Source organism: Arvicanthis niloticus, chromosome 9 (assembly GCF_011762505.2).
Source record: "Arvicanthis niloticus isolate mArvNil1 chromosome 9, mArvNil1.pat.X, whole genome shotgun sequence".
In the NCBI taxonomy this organism is placed as follows: Eukaryota; Metazoa; Chordata; class Mammalia; order Rodentia; family Muridae; genus Arvicanthis; species Arvicanthis niloticus.
This window is the reverse complement of record NC_047666.1, coordinates 52,746,644-52,769,957: the sequence shown is the minus strand read 5'-3', so window position 1 is coordinate 52,769,957 and position 23,314 is coordinate 52,746,644. Positions and strand designations below refer to the sequence as shown.

At 45.3% G+C, this 23,314-nt stretch overlaps 1 protein-coding gene across 6 annotated transcripts in view; it reads right to left on the bottom strand.

Annotated features, from left to right (window-relative positions):
• Positions 1-23,314, bottom strand: part of Atg7 (autophagy related 7) — a 210,128-nt gene that overhangs the window by 173,096 nt on the left and 13,718 nt on the right. For 3 of the 6 annotated variants that reach the window (XM_076940288.1, XM_034511187.2, XM_076940287.1), the window contains exons 2-4: positions 3,445-3,497; positions 3,132-3,298; positions 2,537-2,591 (exon numbers count right to left, since the gene is read on the bottom strand). In XM_076940288.1, the coding sequence (XP_076796403.1) occupies positions 2,537-2,591; positions 3,132-3,279 (203 nt within the window). In that variant the 5' untranslated portion in view covers positions 3,280-3,298; positions 3,445-3,497. Of the gene's footprint in view, positions 1-2,536; positions 2,592-3,131; positions 3,299-3,444; positions 3,498-5,374; positions 5,524-23,314 lie in introns of those variants that run through there. The other 3 variants (XM_034511188.2, XM_076940286.1, XM_076940289.1) reach the window with 2 other exon arrangements.

The following is a 23,314-nucleotide window of genomic DNA, read 5'->3' as shown; positions in this document are numbered from 1 at the left end:
GGGACTACAACTGTGAGATGAAACAAACCCTTTCTTTCCCACATTGCCTTCAGCCATGCAGTTTATCACAGTAATAGAAAGCAAACTTGGACACCTGGGGTCACACAACCACAGAACAGACTGTGCAGTTCAAAGTATAGCCCCTGTTTGGCTCCAGTCCAGACTCTGGGCAGCAGCTCCTGTGTTCCTGCTAAAGCCTAGCATCTCAGCACAGTTCCAAGAATGGCCACAAAGACTCTGGAAGACGAACAGCTTTCCCTGCTTGCCCCACCAGGCCCACACTGCACAGTTCTGCACACGGCTGCCGTATCATCTCGGCCATGGATAAAATGCAGAATGCCCAGACTACTGTCTAGGGCCCCAGCCACAAGGTTCACAACCACTACATTTCCCCAAAGGTCCCCCCCCTCCAGAAATTGAAGGGATAAAAGTTGTAGAAGATGAATTGACTCTAAACACAGGCTTAATGAGGGACACATCTGCTATGTCTAGGTGGTCAGCCTGAATTTTGGATAGTACTGATGTTAAAGAAAACATTCCTGTTGCTGGAGAGATTGCCCAGTGGTTAGGAACACTAGGTGCTCTTCAGAGGACCTAGATTTAGTTCCCAGAACCAATTATAACCATCTGTAACTCCAGTTGCAGGGGATCTGTGCCCTCTTTTGAGCTCTATGGGTACCAGGCACGTATGAGGTACACATACATACATTCAGTCAGACAAAGCACGCATCCACATAAAATAATTAAGTCTAAACATTTTTAAAAGAAAATATTTCTGCCACTAATGCTTTATGCTGTTGTTATGTGGAACCTGCAGAGAGAAGGGTCCATTACTCATCACTCTGAGGATAGCACATGTGTCAGAGACCTAATGTCCTTTCATATCTTTCCATGTGGGGGCACAAAGGAACTGCAGGGGGCCTGGTGGAAAGAGATTTCAATCTAGGACAGGTGAGGAGGGGCCCATGAGTAACAATGGCGCTGCTAAATGCCAGCAGTAAGCCTTAAATGTCAAGTCCTGGTCGGCTGCGGGGGAGAGTGTCTGTGGCCAGAGTCTTCCCTTGAGAGCCCTGAGTCATCACATCATAGGCTGCCTGTCACACACTTTTCTAATAAAAAAAAAAAAAAAAAAAAAAAAAATTCCTCATCTAGGCCAGAGGAAGGCACTCAGGTCAGTCTTGAGGAGAGAGAAATCATACAGGGCTAATTTGGGCCTGGAGAGGAGAGGCAGGCAGAGCCTTCGCTCACCAGGCTTCCCACATTGGACAGCTCTATGGAGTTAATGCCGAGGCGGAGGCAAGGAGGCTGGGACAAGCACACTGCACAAGCTGCCAGAGCCCTGCTCCGAGGGCCAAGGGACGGAAGCTACTTCCAAGAACGCAGACACTGCCAGGAGCCCTCTTGGCAACACCAGTCAGAGACAAGCTACTGACCACATGACTAGGCTCCCACCAGGAATTACTAGGACTCAGTTTGGTTTTAGTAGCTAGGTATAACAAAAGAAAGCAGTGAGGAGTGGGGCTGGAGAGACGGCTCTGGCTCTGCAGTTAAGAGCACCTTGTGAGTCCTGGTACCCACAGGGTGGCTCACAAACATCTGTCACTCCAGTTTCAGGGAATCTGATGCCCTCTTCTGGCCTCCTTGGGGTGCTGTATGCAAGTGGTATGCATACATACAAGCTGACAACCACACATACACATCATAAGAAAAGAACGCTCTGAAAGAAAAGAAGAAACACCAGCAGGTATTTTATAGACATAAACACTATGTTCTGCATTTATGTTTTTAAAATCTGCAGCTTGATGGAGATAAAGAAATATAGAGTACATTAGTATTTTGTGAGAGTTAATAAAGGGGGAGGGAGGTGACCTCGAGGATAAAGGTACTTGCTGCCAGTACTACCACCTACGTTCAATCACCAGGGCTAACATGGTGCAAGCAGAGAGGACAGCCTTCCACAAGTTGTCCTTTGACCTGGACACATGTGCATGGTAAGTGCATACCCACATGCTTGCACATATACTTACAATAATAAATGAAATGTAATTTGAAATATGTTTAAAGGGCTAGAATGAGGATTGAACCGTTTAAGAGCACCACCGGCTACTCTTGCAGAGGACAAGGTTTGATTCTCAGTGCCTGTGTAGCATCTCACACCCATCTGGAACTCCAATGCCAGGGCTTTCGTGGGCATTGCACACATGGGGTGCACAGACATACATGCAGGCAAACACTCATATATTAAAAATAAATTAACAAAAGGAAACAAATCTTTGAAACAAATAGGCACTAAGAAAGACTCATAAAATATTCTATAGTGATGATCTGGAGAGCTGCTCTCGGAGCACCAGTCAATCCAGACAGTACCAGGCACAAAGACTCATCTTTGCCCCTAATAAATGACTGTAGTAGACAGTCTTCAGTTGCAGCACTTCATGGGACCTTCTTGGCTGCACAGAGGCCCACCTGAAGAAAATGCTCACTCCTCTCCCAGAGTAAGCAGGGTCCTTTGGACTCTATACAAACCAATACTCACATGTCAAAAGCACTGAACTCCAATGTCAAGCGGGTGGGCAGGCCGGCAGAGTCACCTGCGTGGAAGCATTTTCACATCTCAGGGACAAGCCAGACTGTCAGTACCACGGCAAAAACATCTATGGCTAATCATGACTTCTTGTTGGAAAGTTGAGCCCAAGGTGCCCTATCCAAGTCTGCTAACCAGTGACTTGCAGTTAACAGTAGATCTTGAGAGAGTGTGACTGGAAGGGACTTGTGACCAATATAAAAAGGATGCCCTGGAAATTTCACACCCTCCCCACCCCCTGGAAGCTAGCTGAGCAGGGTCTGCTATAACGACTTGAGTTCCACCACTCCTCTTTTTTTCCCCATAGGTGGTAAAGAAAGTTTTTAAAGTGACTTGGGGCAAAAGAAAGACTTGAGAAGCTTAAAGGCTGTGTTTGGAAAAGACAAGTATGTCCCTTAGAGGAGGTTTGTCTAGTGTTCAGGGGGGCTCTGGGCTTCATCCCCAACACCCCAAAAGCAATAGTAGCAAGCACCTAATAAAGGGTGCTGTTTGCACAGAGGACAGACAGAAACGTATGGATGGGATGAGGCAGGTGGGGACTGCCTACCATTGTAGTAATAGCCCTTGATGTCTTTGGGTGCCTCGTCCAGGCGGTACTCGTTCAACTTCTTCTGGGTCAGTTCGTGCCAGAAGCCAACGTCCAGGGCACTATTAAAGGGGGCGAACTGCAGCTTGGACAGTCCAGGGTCCCCCATGGCCACTGTTCTTACCGGCCTACCAAAACAAACAAACAAACAATAGAGATTAATCCAAGTAAACCAATGAGGCTGGAGAAATGGCTCAGTGGCTAAGAGCATTTTTTACTCTTACAGAGGACCTGGGGTTTGATTCCCAGAACCCACACAGTGCCTTACACCTACCTGTAGCTCAAGTACCAGGAGATCCAATGCTCTTGTCTGGCCTCCTTTGGCTCCTGCACGAATGCAATGCACATAAACTCACAGAGGTACATACAAATATACTAAATAAATTAATAGATAGATGGGTTTTTTTCCTAAACAGTTAACCAGAGGCAGCTTCAGTGTATAGGGTCTCTTAAGACACCACCAATCTAAGACTGCAGTTACACTTTGCTGACTGTTGACATGCTCAGCTCCAGTATTTAAGGTTCAATCACAGACCTCTGGAGTCATTCTAACTCCTGACGATGGAGTGCTGTTCCTTTTATTTTTAATTGTTATTATTGTTGTTGCTATTATTTTTTGAGGCAGGGTCTCTCTATACAGTCCTGACTGTCCTGGAACTCATTCTGTAGACCAAGATGGCCTCGAATTCAGAGGTCCACTGCCTCTGTCTCCGAAGTGCTGGGACTATAGGTGTGCGTCACCACGGTCGTGTCTACACCCTTAAAGAGCGGCTCCCTAGCCCTCTCCCAGGCTGCAGCACCAACTACTCTGTCACTGTGAGACTGACACCATAGATCCTTTAGAGAAGGGGACTTCTGTGACTTACACTTCAGTGTTTGGCTTACTTCACCTAAGACACAACGTTGAAAACATCCTGCAGAATTTGTCAAGTTCAGCCTCTTTGTAGGAGTAATTTTATAAACAATCTTCCTTTTACATTAACTTCTTTTGTCTTATGTTGAAGTTGGTCATGCGCCCAGGCTCTCTCCTGTTCAAGGCAAGCACTAGAGCCCTGAACGACACCCTCAGCTCCACCCCTTTCTCACTGGAGTCAGCTGGGGACTGACTCCTTGGAGACTGTCACAATCCTATGAATCCAAAATCAAAGTCCCATCAGTCAGAACATGCCCATCTGAGTCTGGTGTGGTGAAGCATTCTGCCATCCCAACACCTGGAAGTCAGAGGCAGGGGAATCAAGAGTTCAAGATCATCTTTGGCTACCTAGTGAATTCCAATCTGGATAACATAAGACCATGTTAGAAGAAAGGGAGAGAAACAAAAGAAAAATAAAAAGAAAAGGAAATCAAGAAGGGAGGGATAGAGGAAGAGAAACGCTGTCTAGAAGGCTAAGTAGAATTCTGACTGTCTGAGGTCGGTCCTGAGCCCTCCAGCTCAGAGGAGTAACACCCACTGCCCATGGGCCTGAACTCCTTAGAAACCCCACATTGTATCTCATTTCCCCTCTCTATAGGGTCTGTGCTGCTGTGGAGACTGTTGCATTTCTTCAGTACATAGAAATTTTGTATTCTGCATCATAATACATGTTATAATGCTCTTATTTCTCCACTCAAGTCATCAAGTGAATGTGGTCCTGTAAGCAACCCTGCCTATACACCAGAACTGTGACACACACATGTGCACATCTGTGAACTACAAGCAACCCTGTGTATACACCAGAATGGTGACATGCTTATGTGCATACCTGTGAACTACGTATGTGCACCAGCAGGCTGTGAACCACTCATGTAGACGGTGCATGCGCACCACAGCAATGTACCACCCATGTGCATCACACACGTGTACCTCACTTTCAGGTGCTCACATCCAGATGAGGAACACCTCATGGCAGCAAATCAGTGTGGAGTCAGCCTCACCATTGCACTCTTGGGAATGTTCCAGAGGCCTGTATGCATAGCTTCTAGTTACCATCACACATTTAAAATTCTAATGTTGTCTGTGCCAAAGGAAAAATGAAAATCAACTTAGCAACAATGTTGTTTGCCAAAGAGCTATTTGTGCCTGTGCCTGGCTGCGTGTCTATTTAAAGAACCATTTGGGTTCAGATTCATCTCCTTCACTTACTGCATGTGTAACCACTGATATGGGCTGACTTACCCAATATGGCCTAGAATTATTTGGGTTGACTTGGTTATTTGCCACTTACCCCACACTAGGCGGTATATTTTCACTGGCTCCTGGCTTCTGGCCGAAAGCACACTCTTTTCCTAGTCTTTACTCTTAGCTATGCAGGCATACATTCACATTGGTGTTTACACCCTGGAGCTGACGACCTCAATTTTAGACAGCCTCTGCATATTCTAGAAATAGAAAGAAATGCTATGCATTCTTAGAAATTAACTTTAATTTCTAGAATAGAAGTTATTCTAAAAGCTAGAAAATTAATTTTATGGCAAGAGCTGAATCTGAAATGTTTTATTTAAAATCTGTTATGAATTAACTATCTTTTAAAGGTTAGTTTATGTATGTATGTATGTATGTATGTATGTATGTATGTATGTATTTATTTATTTATGGGGTGGGCAGTGTCTCACCATGTATCCTTAGCCTGGGACTCACTACACACACCAGGATGGCTTTATTCACACTCTTAGAGATCCACCTGCCTCTGCCTCCCAAGTGGTAGGATTAAAGTCCTGTGTCACCACACTCAGTTGAGGTTGATCATTTTATATGGACACTGGACATTTAAATAGCTTCCTCCATGTAAAATGCCTGCAATCCCAGCACTGGGGATGCTGAGGTAGAAGTGAGCCTGGGTTACACGGGAGTTCCAGGATGCAGGAGAAGCCCCTGAGGCCCCATTGCTTTCAGAGAAGCTTCTAGTGGCTTCTGAGAGAGGGTGAACCACTCTCCTTGAGGGTGTGGCCTTGGCAGGTTGCTTATGCCTCAGCAGGTGGCCACACCCCCATGTGTGCAAGGCGGCACTAACTGGAATCAGGTAGTTACTAATTACAAGAATGAAATGAGGACATGAAGCTAGGGGGGAGATGAGTAGGGGCTCTAGGGGAAGCTAGAGGTGTAGTGGTGGCTGGATAGACCAACAGGCATTGCACAGATATGTGAAACATACAAAAATTTAAGAAAAAGACATTATTAAGAAAAAATAAAAACTGCTTCTGATCCAGAGGGTTAACTGTGCACCCACTGGTGTTTAAACTAGGCCAGCAAATGTCACAATGAGTGTTAAAGATTATTTTCTTAACAACCAAGCAAAACATATGTATTTCAGCTAGCTTGCAGGCGATTAACCACACACTTTCAACAACTTGCTTTTTTGTTGTTAGTAGTTACAACTTTCTTCAGTATCAGCAAATGGAGCTCCCTTTTTCCTATAATGTGACTTACTTAGCTCTGTTCCAAATCTAGATTAAAACTCAAACTGAACTCAGGACTAAAACTTTTTGCTTTTTATATAAAGTTTAGAAAATGTCTATAAAACATGCTTTCTGGGAGAATTTTAAATATAAACAGCTAACACACTAATTTCAATTTACCAGGACTGAAACTAGTGTCTACTTTAAAGCCTTTATAAATCCCTTTAATGGGTGTTTTTTAATGTTCTACACAGCAAGGATTTCTGCTTGCAACCACTGTGCATTTTGGAGAATTTTACACAATTGAACACATGGGTAAAATGGATAATGATTATTAGAATGGACTTCATATTCAAACAAACCTCTCCTTCTGTGGGTTGCTTTATTGGATATATTGTTGCAAAGATGAGGAAAATACTAATACAGAATACTGGTCGCCAACGTGGGGCCTTTGCTGTGACAATCCTGATTGTGTGGATCCTGGGCCTTTGGAACAGAGCTGGGGGAACAAATGTGGAAAGATTTGGAACTTTGGGCTGGAAAAGCCTAAGACAGCTATAAGCAGAGAATAGTGGACATTTTGGTGGGAGTTTGGAAGACCAGAATGCCAAGAGACGAATGCGCAGTGGAGGCAGAGCTCGTGAGGCTTCAGGGGAAAGAGCTCTAACCGGGAGCTGTGACACAGGTCGTTCATGGTGGGAGCTGTGACACAGGTCGTTCATGGTCTACTCGGGCAAAGAAGCTGGCTTCATTCTGCCCATGTCCTGGGAACTTGAGTGAAGCTGGATTCAAAAGCAGTGGACTAATGACATGACAGCAACTCAGGACATGCTATGGTCCCCACTCACTGCTCACCCCATCCCACCCAGATCTACAGCAGGACAAGGAGAGGAAAGTATTATTTTTTAATGTGCTATGTGGTAGAGAGGATGGAGGTTTAATTTGCCCACTAAGAGGGTACAGAGAATCAGTTCTAAGTGTTACAAGTATTAGAGTATTAAAAATATAGCACCATTAAAGAGAAACCCTGTGCTCTGAACTAGGACAACAGTAAAGACCCCGAGGACACACACACTCCTGAGGGCTCCAACCCGTGAAAATACAAACTCACTTGAGAGGTGAAGGAGTGCCTTGCTCTCACCGGGGCCCTAGGAAGTGTTTCCTGAGGACATAGCATGGAGGGGCAGCTGCAACAGTGGTCATGGAGGCCAGTCTATAGCCTGAGCTCGCTGAAGAATTTTAAAGCTGGTTTTATAAGCATGAAAGATGCAATAGTTAAGGGATTCATGGAGCTTGTGCCAAAGTTCTTGAAAGTCACTGCAGCCAGGGAAGGTGAGGCAGTGAAGGTGAGCCCTAATTTCAGTGGAGTCACCAGGGGATGCTCACTGTGACAATGTGAATGAAGGATGAGAGCCCACCCACAAATGCAGGGCTACCTAAGCCTTCTGGAACCCAAAATGATTCCATCATGAGCTCCAGACACCAGATATGGAGCTGCAGGAGTTCAGCCTGCTGGGTTTCAGCCTTGCTTCAGTCTGATCTTTTCCACTGTGCCGCTATTCCTCCCTTCTGGAACAGATGTTGACTCTGCGCCATCGGCATTGGGAATATGTAACCTTTCTTTTTTAATTTTATAGATCCTCACAGCTAAGAGGCTGCCTTGAAAATCAGAAGAGATTTTGGACTTTGCATTTTTAAACCGGGTTAGGACTGATGACAACTATGAGGACGGTTAAATAGGACAGAATGCATCTGCAGGATGATGGCCGTGGGCTTATGAGAACGACAGGTGCAAGGTGGTAACTTAACAGTAGTATGTCCGGGTCTTAGGTTGACAAGAGGTGGATTTCCAGTGACTAATATTGACCTAATCACCTAGAAGACAAGCCTCTGGGCACGTCTGTGAGGTTTCTAGGCTGGACTTGCTGAGATGAGAGGATCTACTCTATATATGGGTGGCCCCATCTCCTGGGCCAGGAGCCTGTCCATGGAAAAGGAAACGGCCCAACACCAGCACTCATCACCCTTCACCCCGTGACCATGGACACAAACAACGCAGCCAGCCACCTGGTGCTCCCGGGAGCTAGGATGCACTACCACGATCAACTACATCAGAATACACCCTTCCTTTCTTCCTTCAGTTTTTCTATCAGGTATTCTGACACAGGGGAAAGTGTATAATGCAACAGATATATAGTAGCTATAGAAACCAAACATTTACTGATAATAAATCATGAAGAAATTTATTTGAAAATAATTCTTTGGTATACATTTAATTTTACCATTTATTACATGAGAACAAACTTGAATACTAATTAAGATTTATTTGAATTATGTATGTGTCTCTGTGGTGGGCAGGGGATTATACACAAATGATTACAGGTATCCATGGAGACTAGAAGAGGGCGCTGGAGGTACAGTTGGTTGTGAGCGGCTGTGGAAATCTAACCCAGGTCCTCTACAAGATAGATACCTGTTCTTAATCCCTGAGCCACATCTCCAGGATCTAAGACATATGTATGTATGTATGTATGTATGTATGTATGTATGTATGTATTTATTTACTTATTTAGTGATACACTAGGTTGAATCTGTCAGGCACAAATGAAAACAATACCCCCATCATGCCTTGCTACCTATGGGTTAGAGCTGACTGCATTTAAACAGAATCCTGAAAAAATTAACAATACAAAATGCAAAGTGGACTTTCTTGGTCTTCCAGGTTAGTAAAAACTCAACTTTTGACCTATTAAGAAACATTTTCAATAACTGGGAGACATATATAAAGCAGGTTTTATTGCACTCCAATGCTAGCCCATGTCCAACATCTCATACAAGATGTAAGATGCAGCATTTGGTATTCTCAACACAATTCATAATGAAGACTCTGGTTTGGGAAGGTAAAGCCGTGCCTTGAATAAGAGATGAGGTATAATTTTCAGAAATTATCTAATATATGGCATTTTAAATAACAAGGAGGCATCTGCTTCAGGAATTACTACAGTCAAAGGGCATTTAGACCATTAGGAAAGACACTGTTCGGAAAACTCATGAACCCGAGGTTGTTTGTACAGGGATGAAAAGAAAAAGGCTAAGTGTTCATGTTTGCTTGTAACTCCCAGGCTCTGTGACCATAATGATTACCTCAAATAATTTTATTCACTATTTAAAGACGATCAGGGGTTGGAAAGATGGCTCAGAGTTCAGGTTCTAGCATCCATGTAATTGGTTTACAAATGCCTATAACTACAGCTCGAATGTCCCTTTGTGGTTTCTACAGCCACCTACAGTTATGTGGCCCAGACACAGAGAACACACATATGAATAGTAAAACCTTTTAAGAAGACATCTTTCCTATCATCCAGACAGGTTTTGCACAATTTTTCTGTCAAAGTTTTTGAGATGCTCAGCTTCCCTTCCTTTTTGAAGTTAGGAAGCAGAAGTAAAAAGTTCTGACAGGGGGGGCTGCAGGAAAGCCTGGTGGAAGAGCAGGGCGCCAAAGAGCTTCAAAAGGCTGAATGCAGGGGATGATAGGAAGAGGGTCCAAGGCAAAGGGACAGAGGATCGACTCCTGTAGGAGTGGAAGGAGACCAGCCATCCCAGACTGAAGCCCTGAGCAAGTGCGGCAGGCACAAAGCTGGCTGGTTGGTTACAAATACCAGCACACAAAAAGCTACAGAACAGGCTGAAGAGTCCTGGATGCAGCTAGCAGCAGGTACACACAAAGTACCACACACCTGCAGCAGCAAAGGTCTGCAAGTGTCGAAGTCAGTTCAGAGGCTGGATGTGGGTAGAGCTCAGACAATAGCAGACTTCTTGTCTAGCATACGAGGCCCTGGGCGCCATCACCACTCCAGACAAAAGAGGCTGTGAACAGATGAAGACATGAACAGGGCAAAGAAAGTGAGAACAGGAAAGAGGGATTCTACCTGGGGACACTTAGGAAAGGTGACCAAACATAGTCACTTGTGGAATTCAAGGAATGGCAGGGCTGGTTGTGGTGCAGTGAGCAGAATGCATACTGGAAAGTGTGAGACCTGCATTTCATCACCAGCGCAGCAAAAGCAACAGAAAGCAATGACAGAAAGCCTGGTGGGTGCCACGCATGCAGAGCTGGGAAGGGTGGAGCTGGCATCAAGACAGGGATACAAGCACAGGACAGACATTTCAACAGAGGGTGGTGACAGACAAGGAAATTGGGGTGAGTCCAGGAAGGGGACCCAGAGAAACAAGCAGTATGAGCTACTGGGTTCATGGAGGGCGTGACTGCCTCTGTCAGTCAGATCTTGGGTGTTTCCCTTCAAGTACTTAAAAGCTTCAGGACTTTGACCTGAGTTGAATTTTTAAGAAAAGGCACCAAGGTGAGATAGAATCAATGTGTGTGGGTTTTTTGTTTTGTTTTGATTTACCTTTCCCTAATGGCCAGAGAGATGTTGAAGATATATTTTTATATTTTTATTATCTGTCGTACTCTGTTGAGAACTGTCTGTTCAGTTTGTTTGCCCATTCTATGGTTGAATAACTTGTTCTTTTCTCGTTGGTTTTACGGAAGTTGTCAGGTATTCTGCATAATGAAGCCTCTGTCAGATCCATGGCCTGCAAAGCTCTCTTGTTCTGTAGGTGTCTCTTTTGGTGTGGATACTCGTTAGGTTGATGTAGCCCCATATGCCAGCTCCTAAGTGTAGCATTTAAGCTTGCCCCCAACTAACTTACAAATAAATGAGACTCAGACTATGGTTATGTTATTTGGCTTTGACAATTACTGGAGGGTAACCCCTAATCTACTTTTCTAACTGCTGCCCTGGCTGCCTCCCCAGCAGTGTTCCCAAATACTTGCTGTTTCTCCTGGCCATGTACTCATGGTACATCTCCACTCATGGTGCCCTCTCCTCTCTCCTCCTTGTTCTCTGCTTTCTCCTCCTTCCCTCTGCTCAACCAGCTAACTAAAAAACCTGTCTATGTCTGATTCCCTCCAGTAATTTGGCTATAGCCATTTTTATTTAATCAGTAGTTTTACATTAAGGAACAAAGTAAATTTGTAGGCCTAGACTTTCAGATACAGAATTTAGCATTACAGTGCAAAGCAACAACCAAACCTCAACACCAAGGATAAAATCTGAATCACCTGCATCATACAACTGATGCAGACAATGACGTTTGCAAAATTCAGTATCTCCCCCTGTCTTAGGGTTTTATTGCTGTGAAGAGACACCAAGGCAACTCTTGTAAAGGCAAACATTTAATTGGGGTTGGCTTATAGTTTCAGAGGTTCAGTCCATACCGTGGAAAGAAGTATGGCAGCCTGCAAGTAGATATGGTACTGAAAGAACAAAGAGTTTTACATGCTAATCTGAAGACACCCGGGAGGAGACTCTCTTCTGCAGGCAGCCGGGAGGAGGGTCTCCTCCATACTGGGTAGAGCTTGAACACTAAGAGACTTCAAAGTCCACCTACACAGTGACACACTTCCTCTAACAAGGCCACACCTACTCCAACAAGGAATATCTATCCCCTAAGAGTGCTACCTCACTGACCAGCTTACATTTGGGCCAAGCATATTTAAACCACCACACCTCCCAATCAAAGATGAGAAAGTAGACACAGAGCTCTTGTACCACAGAATGATAAAGGCAACATAGGACATCCCAGGACCTGTTTGACTGAGGGAGCCGGAGCTGGCAGCCTCAGAGGACACAGAAGATGAGGGTGTCTGTACTCATGGCTCATTCAGTACTTGGAATTTTAGTCGGAACAATGATAAGAAAAAGAAAGCAGTGTCAACAGGAAGGCGGGGGAGTCAAATTATCCCTGATTGCAGATGGCAAGAGCCTGTTCTTAGAAAATCCTCACAACTCTGCCAAGACTCTTAGAATCCACAAATCCAGCAAGGGAGCAGGGTACAAAATCAATGTTGAAAAATCATTAGCTTTTCTATGTGCCAGTCATGAGCTCACTGAGAGAGAAAACAACCACTGTCAATGCTCAAAACAAAATAAAACCAGGAATCAACCCAACTGAAGAGGTGAAAGACTTCCGCAGTGAAACCTAGAACAGGGACGAAACCGGCACACAGTGAAGAGACTGCTTGTGTGTGAGTCAGCATGGTTAGTACTGTTTTCAGATGGCCACGCTACTGGAGCAAGCTTTGGACTGGCTACAGTCCCCGATGAAATACAAGCAACATTCTTCATGAAGCTAGAGAGGAATCCTAAAGCACACAGGAGGGAAGCTGGGTGTGCTGTATGTGCCTGTGATGTCAGCACGGGAAAGGAAGGTGCATGCAGGAGGACTGAGAGGCCACAACCACAGAGGGCTCACAGAGACTAAACAAGCTTATGTGCAACACAAAAGACCCGGTAGAGTCAGAACAATCCTGAGCAAAAGGAGCAATGCTGGGGTCACTACTGATGTGTTTATAAAAAGAGAAAGAGATAGAGAGTATGTTCTGTGGGTGTGTGGAGAGGTATAGGGGAAGAGGATGTCTCAGCGGGCCCAGGGCAAGGCATCTCTTCCCCCTGGGGGACCAGTCACACACTGGTATAGTATTAGTATAGAATAGAGTTTATTCAGGGCATGGGGAGGGGAATTAGGAGGGTAGTAGAGGTAGAGAGAGAGAGAGAGAGAGAGAGAGAGAGAGAGAGAGAGAGAAGGAAGAAGAAGAAGAAGAAGAAGAAGAAGAAGAAGAAGAAGAAGAAGAAGAAGAAGAAGAAGAAGGAAGAAGAAGAAGGAGGAGGAGGAGGAGGAGGAAGAAGAAGAGGAGGAGGAGGAGGAGGAGGAGAAGGAGGAGAAAGAGGAGGAGGAAGAGGTGAAGAGAAGAGAAGTAGAGGCCAGCCATGAGCATGTGGATAGAGGGGAAGGGAAGGGGGAAGGGGTGAGGGGACAGAGGGATCAAGAGAGCAAGAGCAAGAGGTCAAGAGAGAGAGGAAGGGACAGCAGCCCCTTTTATAGTGGGCCAGGCCTACCTGGCTGTTGCCAGGTAACTGTGGGGGTGGAGTTTAGACAGAATGCTAACAACTACAGTACCCAAATTCAAAATATACTATAGAAGCTGGGTGAGGCACATGCCTTTAACTTCAGCACCCAGGAAGTAGAAGCAGGCAGATCTCTGTGAGTAAAAAGGCTAGCCTGGTCTACAAAGAGTTCAAGTCCAGTCACGACTATACAGTGAGACCCTTTCTATTATATTTTACATTCACACACTCACATTATAGTACAGAGTTGTAGTATAGTACAATAGTACGTAGTAGCAAAACTAGTCCAATGGGACAAAATACAGGGATCTGGAAATGAAGGATGCAGCTGTAGCCACATGAGTCCTGAAAAAGACACCGAGTTACTGAGCTCCACTGCTCCTTGGCCATGCACCAAAGGCTCTAAGACCTTGTACACTGGAGACATCAGCATGTCTATACTTATCACAACACTGTACCCATCAGTCAGTCTCTGGAATCAGCAGATGAATGGAGAAAGAAAACTGCTACATATGCACAATGGAGTGTTGGCAAGCCATTGAGAAGACATCAGGGTGTTTGTATAAAAATTGATAGAACTAAGAGTCAATCATTAAAGAAGGCAGAGACAAATAGCACGGATTTCCTCTTTTCTGCAGAAGCTGGAATTGAAAGAGGACAATTAAGGAAAGATAGAGGTGGAAGGGATTGGGGGTGGGGTGGCTAAGAGCATCATGAATACCAAAGCACAACATCTACTTATATGGAGATGGCCCAGTACAATGTGCAATAAATACCAATTGATAATTATAATTTGAAAAGGGGGGCTGCCTGCGGTGGCACACGCCTTTAATCCCACCACCACAAGAGGCAAAGGAAGGAGGAGCCAGGTTTGTTCCAGGCCCTTAGAGAAGAGTAAAAGGAGACCACCAGATGACCTTCTGTATACTGCATTTTAATGCCCCAAACTCTCTAAAATGCAATTGAACAGAAACTGTTAGGCAGCGAACAAACTGTGTTCTCAGAGTCACCACAGGAGAGGAGCTGCCTGTGTCCCCATGGCTGGGGCTAGGTTACTCTGCTGATGGAAGCTTTAGGGACAACTGCTTTCTACAGGCTCAATATGTTCTGCCCACTTAAAAGAACACTTGGGCACCAGAGCCCCAGTGTAAATGGATGGAACACTCTCAACAGGGCTTAGGAAATGGAGAAAAATCAGCAGAAGACAGCAGGAAGGATGAAAATAATTAACCCCTTTCCTGTAGAACTGGTAAGCCTCATTGATCACAAACAGCAGCATCATGCTTTGGGCAATGCCTCACCCAGGGTCTCTTTACATAGTCCAGGTTGTCCACAGACTTTTGATTCTCAGGCCTCAGCCCCTAGAGTGCTGGGATTACTGGTGTGCACCACCCTACCTGTGCTTCAGAAGAATGGGGTATGTGTATATTGCTCTTCCAGGACTGGAGTTCTCAGCACCCACATGGGTGCTTACAACAGTCTGTAACTCCAGCTCCAGATCTGATGCCTTCCTGCCCCACCAGGGCACTATGCTTGTACACAAACTAGCACACTGACACACAGACACACAGATAAGAATAAATCTTTTTTAAAAATCGAATTGCCTGGGTCCCCTATATTCTTCCTATGCAGGGGACAAAGAACAAGGTTGGTGTCCAGGAGTCAGGAAGTCTGCCCAGCAGCCCAAGTTATGCAGATGGATACCTGGTACTACCTTGGAGCTGATGGCCATGGCTGCTGTTCATGCATTCTTAGGCAATCTTTCCCCTCTTTGCTGGGAAAACTCCCTTCTCATCTCTGAGAGTCCTTTAGATAACTCTCATTAATACCCACAGCTACTGAGGGGCAGTGGCTCCTTGTCCTACAGGTGACAAATTCCACTGCAGCATGAGATGCCTTTTAAACAATGTGTGTACATGTGTGTGCAGGCGGATGTGCATATGGAAAGGAGAGGACAACCCCAAGGGCCATCTTCAAGAGCAACACCCACCTCATGCCCTGGAACTCACAGGCTAGAATGGCTGACCAGTGAGCCCCAGGCCTCTTCTTGTCTTTACCACCCAGCACTGTGATTATACATGCTCGCCACTGAGCCAAGCACCTTTTTACATTATTTTTTTTTTTAATTTGGGGAGATTAGGTGTGCAAGTGTATCATGCCATACACAAGGAGGTCAAAGGACAATTTGTAGGAATTGGTTCTTTCCTTCCACCTTGTAGATTCTGGGATTGAATGAGGTCATCAGGCTTGGTAGCAAGCGCCTTCAGTGCTGAGCCACCTTGCTGGGCTGTCCTGTATTTTCATATGGGTTCTGGAGAGCAAACTCAGGTCCTCGTGCCTTTTGCTACGTTATCTTCCCAGATCCCTTTACAAAAATTCATACTGGCCAATGGAAAGTGTTCTCCCTGGATGCTCATTCTCCCAAGCATCAAGCATTATACTACAAATTGTACGTAGCTGTCCCATGACAACCCAGAAGCAGTTAATTTGTTTCCTTTAAAGTAAAGGAGGCACTGAGGGGTTAAGCAACTTGCCCTGAGTCACACAGTAAGGAAGTGGCATAAAGAACACAGGCCCACCCAGTTTCAACACCTCTCTTCTCTCCCTGTGCTGCTGGGCCTTGATGGAAAGACCTTCTTTTCAGAACTTTACTCTTTCATCTCTTAAGCTAACCAACAACCAGCGTTTGGGTTTGCTTTCTGATCACAGGCTAAATACCGAGTGTGAGGGGAGATGGGCCCAGGAGCCACAGCAGTGCAAATGCACCTCACTGACCACAGCTGACCACAGCTTCCTCCCCAAGATCAGGCCCAACTCTCTTTCCCCTGAGTGCTCTCTGATGGCCTGCTGAGGTGGAATTTTACTAGGGCTAGTGGATCCCACAGATTTAAAAAAAAAAAAATCCCTATGGTTTAGAAGGCCAGGAAGGTCACCAGGAGTGATCACTTAGAGGATGTGAGACCATTTGTAATGTCATTCACACCTCCATAACACTGTAGAGAAGTGCTAGGGAAAACAAAACAGACAAACAAACAAACAAACAAACAAACAAACAAAAATACCACAAGGAATAAGAGGCATGCTAGAAGATCATAAAAGGCACATAGTTCAGTTTTCTGGCTTACTTGGCTTTGAGAAAATCAGGGCAGAAGATCCTATTGACTTCACAAAGGGTGTGACAGGAAGGAGTATCAGCCATCACACAACAGAAGAATTTGCTGTAAGCATTTAGGACAGGCTAGACCTCTGAGGAACCCAACAGCAAGTGCCACCATGCCTAAGCTGGAAGGGAAGAGCGGTGGACCCAGAGGAGCAAGTGCATGGGGTGTGGAGTCAGTCTTGCCTGTCTCTGGCTCTCATTCCTCCTGAAGAGCCAGACTCTGCAGCTCTGAGCTGAGCAGGAGGGACCTCAGCCTCTTGTCATCTTAGAAGCTGAACACCTGGGCCACACCATTCCTACCTGGACACTGCGTTCAGACAAGGGACCCGATGCTGAGTGTGGGTCAAACCCAAGTCTCCCAGATGGAAAGAAGACAGGCTTTGATGAAGGCTTGGCATGTAACAGACAGAGCACAGTCAAGATGAAAGGGAAATGACGGTGGTTGGGCAACAACCCCCCAGGGCTTCACCTGCCACAGAGCCCTGGTGCTAGTTGTAGACTCATCAACAGAGCCATACCCAGTGACCTACATGTGGGAGCACAGATGTCACAGCATGACACTTATCCAAAGCTTATGACCAAACTGACCAAGAGAAAAAAGCTAGGGAGGTGGGATGGGACTAAGAAGTGGGGCGGGGAAGGGTGAGACACAGGGGGGAGGAGGTAGGGGCCCGGAAGAGGAGGCAATAAGAGGAAGGCAAGAGGTGGAAGTCAGGAGTCAAGGGAAAAGGGACAGGGAGCAAGAAGCAGGGGCCAAAACTAGAGGTGCAGGCCGGGCAGGAGGTGAATTGTAAGCAGGATGCAGAAGGATAGGGAGGAAGTAGAGGGTGGGGAAAGGTGGCACGGGGGCAGGGACGAGCAGAAAGCACGAGGCAGAAGGCTGGGGAGTAGGAGGTGGGGGGTCAGGAGTCAGCTACTGACAGAGTCACTGTATCATCTCTGAATCTAACTGGGTGCTGTGTATCTGCAACAGCAATACAGAAATAAGGAAAGTAAGAGCAGTTTTCTTTCTGTTCAAACTGAATGGCTCCATGGACAGGCTTGGTGATGGTTTGGCAAGGCAGGAGTTACCCAGCATTGGCATCAGAGCCATCCCAGCTGATTACATCAGCACCTCCTGGCCCTGTGTCTCCTCCTGACAGGAGGAGAAAAAAAATTTTGACAACTGTGTCAGTTACCAGGAGAATTGTGCACATATTGTATACATGGAAACTGTCATGGCTGTTCTTGGTTGTTAACTTGAATTAACGAAAACCCAAGCAGCTGGGTGCACCTGTGAAGGATCTTGCGTAATTAAATCACTGAAATAGGAAGATCCACCTTAAATCTAGGCCACACCTTCTGGTGGCAGCCTATATGAAGGACTTGGAAGGAGGAAGCCCTTTTATTTGCTTGCTTGCCCTGGCTCTCACTGGCCAGTCTATCCTTCACTGGCATTACAGCCTACTTCTTTTGGGATTCCAGAGTATACTGAAGAAGTATACTCAGTTGAAACATCTGACTGAACGAGTGAATTCTTAGACTTTCCATTTGGTAGACAGGCATTGTTAGACTAGCTGTAAACCACTGTAAATTTCATATATATGATAGATCCACTCCATCAGTTCTGATGCTCTAGAGCAGCTTCTCAACCTTCCTGATGCTGTGACCTTTAGAGTTCCTCATGTAGTGGTGACCCCCGACCATAAAATTACTTTCGTTGCTTCTTCATAACTGTAATTTTACTACTGTTATGAATCGTAATGTAAGTATTTCTGGAGATACAGGGTTGCCAAAGGGGTCACAACCCACAGGTTGAGAACTACTGTTCTAGAGAAGCCTGACTAATATACTATATAAAGGATGTTGTAAAAATCTCAAACAAATACTAATCCCCCCCAAAAAAAGATTTTAAATACTGTTGATTTTAAAGACTGAAAATTACTTAAAACTGAATCTCAAGATTTTTTTTTAGTTTTTATTTATACACATGTGAGTCTGTGTGTTTGTCATGAGTATACAGTATACAGGGATCCAGGAAGCCAAAAAGAGGGCATCCCCTAGAACTGGAATTATAAACAGCTGAAAGCCACCATGTGGGTGTTGGGCACCAAACCTGGGTCCACTGTAAGAACAGCCAGTTTGTAATTGCTGTACCATCTCTCCAGCCCTAAAAAACTGATTCTTTTACCTGCCATGTTTTAATTTTTTTAATGTTAGGGGAATAAATCTAATAATTACAAGAACATTGTATCATCCACCTTCCCCCAGCTGAGCAAAGTACCTGGAGTACAGAAGATGCTTGACAAACGCTCACATGAAATCCACTCTCATCTCCACTCCAGGCCAGTGTGCAGATGACACACAGTAAGACAAAGTCCATCAGACCCCAAATGACTAATGCTGCCTGAGCTGTCCAGACAGGAAACGGACTGCTCATGCTTCCACTAGTGGGAGCATCCAAGTGTCGCTTTGATGATCATCTGTCAAACGATGCTGCGCTGGCCACACCAGGGGTTAGCAAGCTTCCCCTGGAAGTGGCTAGAAAGTAAATATTTTAGAAACTGCAAGCCACAAATAGTTTGTCTACATTAATCTCCCCTTTTTACAACCCTTTAAAACTGTCAAAGCCAGAGGCTGGAGAAAGGGCTCAGTGGGCAGGAACACTTGCTGAGTTGGGACCCCCTGATTCTACCTAAGGACCTGAGGGTGGTCATATACAGCTGTAACCCAGCACTGGATGGCAGACAGGTGGACACTATAAGCTCACTGGCAGGAAAGTCATCAAAACTGGTAAACTCAATGGAGTTAGGGTAAATGGATACCCCATCTCAAGGAGAGGAGGTAGAGGGTGTTTGCGCTGGACACTCAGTGTCCTCCTCTAACCTCCGAGACTGAAAAAAGAAAAAAAACCCTATTTAAAAAATATTATTATGTTTTGTTTTTATGCTTTAGACAGACTGAAATTTCTGCCAGCATATTTTTCATGGCTTCAGAAATTATCAAGGGCTGCTAAAGGGCACGCAGTAGCCAAGGTTGGAATCAAAGGCCACATCAGCTGATCTAGGATGTGATCTTGTAATACAGTGCATACTGGGCTGGGTTACAGTCCTGTACATAGTTAGCCAAGGCTGACTGTGAACGTTCTATCAAGACCAAGCTGTCCCCTGAACTCACAAGCCCCTGCCTTAATCTTCTGAATGCTTGGGAGTATAGGCATGTGCCTGCATGCCCTGCTCTGTGTAAACACGTTCTTATGATCAGGTAAATACAGTCTATGCAGAACACTCAGCCAGCTCACAGCATTAGATGAAGCATATTTAAAATTTATTGAGACTTGGTAACACCTTGTAAAGACTGAGTCAGCAGGACTCCAGATTCTCAGAAGTACAGTGCTGTACTTCATGGACACACTCGCACATCCTGGGGATTTCCTTCACACTTTCTCCAGCTTCCTCTCACTGCCTTTCAAGTCCTCCACTCTCAGCTCCTGACCCTTCCTCGCTGCATCTCTGACTTGATGCTCTTCTTGAGGAAAAAGGTAAGCCACTATTGTGCCCCAATGCCTACTTTTAGCTGCCGCATCCTCTGTCAGAGAACTGCTCATTCTTCTCCCCAAGACTTGCTTATTGAGGTAAGCAAGCTTAGAGGATAGTTTAGTAACATGGGACTCTACTTGGTATAAGGTATATATACCCCTCCCCCCACTTCTAACAATGCACCTGGGAGCCTGAGACATTTACCTGTCTATACTATGCACACATACACACATCTCTCTAAGCAATGCATCTGGAAACCTGTTAGCAACCTAGGACCCCACCTGCATCATCCTACATATAGCCACGACTCCTCTCCCAACAATCAAATTGGTTTCTCCTTCCCTTGACAATGGTCAAATTCAGACAGATTCCAGTTAATCCTCTCTGTGTCCAGGTATAAGAACCAGTTCTGGCACAAAAAGGCAAAACTGCATCCTCAAAGGAATTTCTGGGGACAATCACCTATCTACCATCTTACACCTGTGAAGAACTGAAACTGCATATAACGAGAATCAGATACAGGAAGTGACATGTGCAGCAGAAAAAGGATTGCCTGACCTAACCCATCATTACAGAGAACCATCTGAAACATGAAGCCCCTTCGCAACAGCCCCCTGCTTCTTTAGGCCCCATAAAGAGACTTCGGGCAGCTACTTAGGGCCCGTGAGTATCTTCACTCAGGTGACGCACTGCTTGCTGCTCTCTTGCAGCATGTTCTGACCTGTTTTATTACTTTGCTTTGAATAAAGTTTCCTCACTAGTTTGCCACCTGTAATGGGCTTTATTTTATTTCTGAATAAGAAGCCACGAACCTGGCAACACTCTGCTGCCTCCAAACCTCCTCTGCATCTGGTGCTGTGTTCACCTCTTTGCTTGCCCATCTGTCTTCATCCACTCACTTGTAAATTCACAATGTAAATATCATGATTTATGCTGGTCGCCCATATTGCTAGTCCCTTGCAGAATGGCTCTCAGTGTGACAAGAGGATTGATGAGAAGTTTCAGTGAATAAAGCCACATGCCACCAAACTTGACAACTTGAGCTAGATCCCTAGGACACATACACACATGGTGGAAGGAAAGAATCAACCCTGCAACTGCTCTCTCACCTCCACGAGTGCTATGGCATGCATGTGTGCATGTATGCGTGTGTATACGTACGCACAAGCACACACCCACAAACTAATAAACAAACAAATAAATAACAATGTAAAAACAAATGTCACTGGGGTAAATTCTAGATTCCTTTCTGGGAATCTCCCTCAAGAGACATAGGAGCAAGTGCCTCTATGTCTGGGAAGACAGACTGTTGATTCTGGAAGTTTATTACCATGGGCAGTGGCAACAAGCCTGAAGAACACATAGAATGGAGATCTGTTAACTGATACAAAGTCTTTGACCTATTGTCCTTCCTTGAGGACGAAGATCTCAGTGTTTACAAGTCAACTTAACTTGTTCCTTACTACACACATAAGCAAAAAAGAGGACGTGCTTGTGAAAGTGTTCCTGTGATAGGAGGTTCAGAGTCCCCCTTCAGCCTCACCGTAGCTCTCCACAAAAAAAAAAAAAAAAAAAAAAAAAAAAAAAAAAAAAAAAAAAAAAGAAGCCATAAGAAGAAAGAAAGTGACCATGGGGATAAAGCCTGGTCATTAAGACACTATCTTGAGCTGGTGTACAGCCCAGTGGTATGGCCTGCACTTGGCACACTCAAAGCTCTGGGTGATAGTCCCAGCACAGGAAAAAAAAATATTATCGATGATGTCAAAGTTAATGCCAGCAGACAGTCTATGCTATCAGGTCAAATGCATGAGCTTCACTAAGGAGCATTCCTGGATAAAACCACAAGGAAAGCTGAGTGTGCTCTCTGGTTGGGAGACTGAGGAGGAGGACTGCTGTTTGAGGCCAGTTTGAGCTACGTAGTAAATTCAGGGCTACATGATGAGAGTATGCATCAAAACACACACACACACACACACACACACACACACACACACACATAAATTCACAGAGAGTGAGAGAGGGAGGGCAGAGAGAAACAGAGAGAGACAGAGACAGAGAGAAACAGAGAGAGAGAGAAACAGAGAAACACACACATACACAAACACACATAAATTCACAGAGAGTGAGGGCAGAGAGAAACAGAGAGAGACAGAGAGAAACAGAGAGAGAGAAACAGACACACACACACACACACACACACACACACACACACACACACCCCTCCCTGAATGGAGTTTCTAGGAGAGGGATAAACAGGATCTTCCAGCAACATTTCTGCTAGAAAGACTACTTTTACCACCTGGACACACAGCTTTACTCTACAGCAGGCAAACCTCAACAAGGTGCTTTTAGTTGAAGTCAGTTACTGCATGGGGGCAGGTAGGTGGCTGAGAACGAGCACAGGGAAGCCTTCCAGGGAGCGGAAGATCCTAAAGCCCAAGCTGGGCTGCTCATGGGCCACATACCTTTGTAAAGACACAGTCATAGTGTGTGTGTGTGTGTGTGTGTGTGTGTGTGTGTGTGTGTGTGTGTGAGAGAGAGAGAGAGAGAGAGAGAGAGAGAGAGAGAGAGAGAGAATGTGTGTGTGGGAGACAGAATGAATGTGTGTGTGTGTTTGTGTGAGAGAGAGAGAGAGAGAGAGAATGTGTGTGTGTGTGTGTGTGTGTGTGTGTGTGTGTGTGTGTGAAGCCTGAATACAAGTGAAGAAGAAAGCCTCCAATGTCAAGACAAAACCAACCCTACCAAGAGCCTCAGGGCCACAACTCCATCTGGGTTAGCAGGTGATGACTTAATTCTTTAACACAGAAGAAGCTGCTTCAAATAAGAATTGTCTTCCATGACCTAGTACTTTTGCACTGCTCTTCCGGCATTTTGTTACCAAACAGGCTGAAGAAGGAGGTATTTGGGCTTCGATGTTCATGAAATGATTAGATGTGTTTGCTGGGGGTGGTGAGGGTGCCCAGCAGTTATCTCTCTGCATGGGTCTAATTGGATTGGACACAGCAAATTGCAGACCAATAGTAGATTGTCAGAAACAAAGGAGGCACACTGGTAGAAAATTAGCAGCTAGAGAAGTAAAAAGCTCTCTTCATGGGAAGAGGAGCTGGAGAGGGGAGCAGA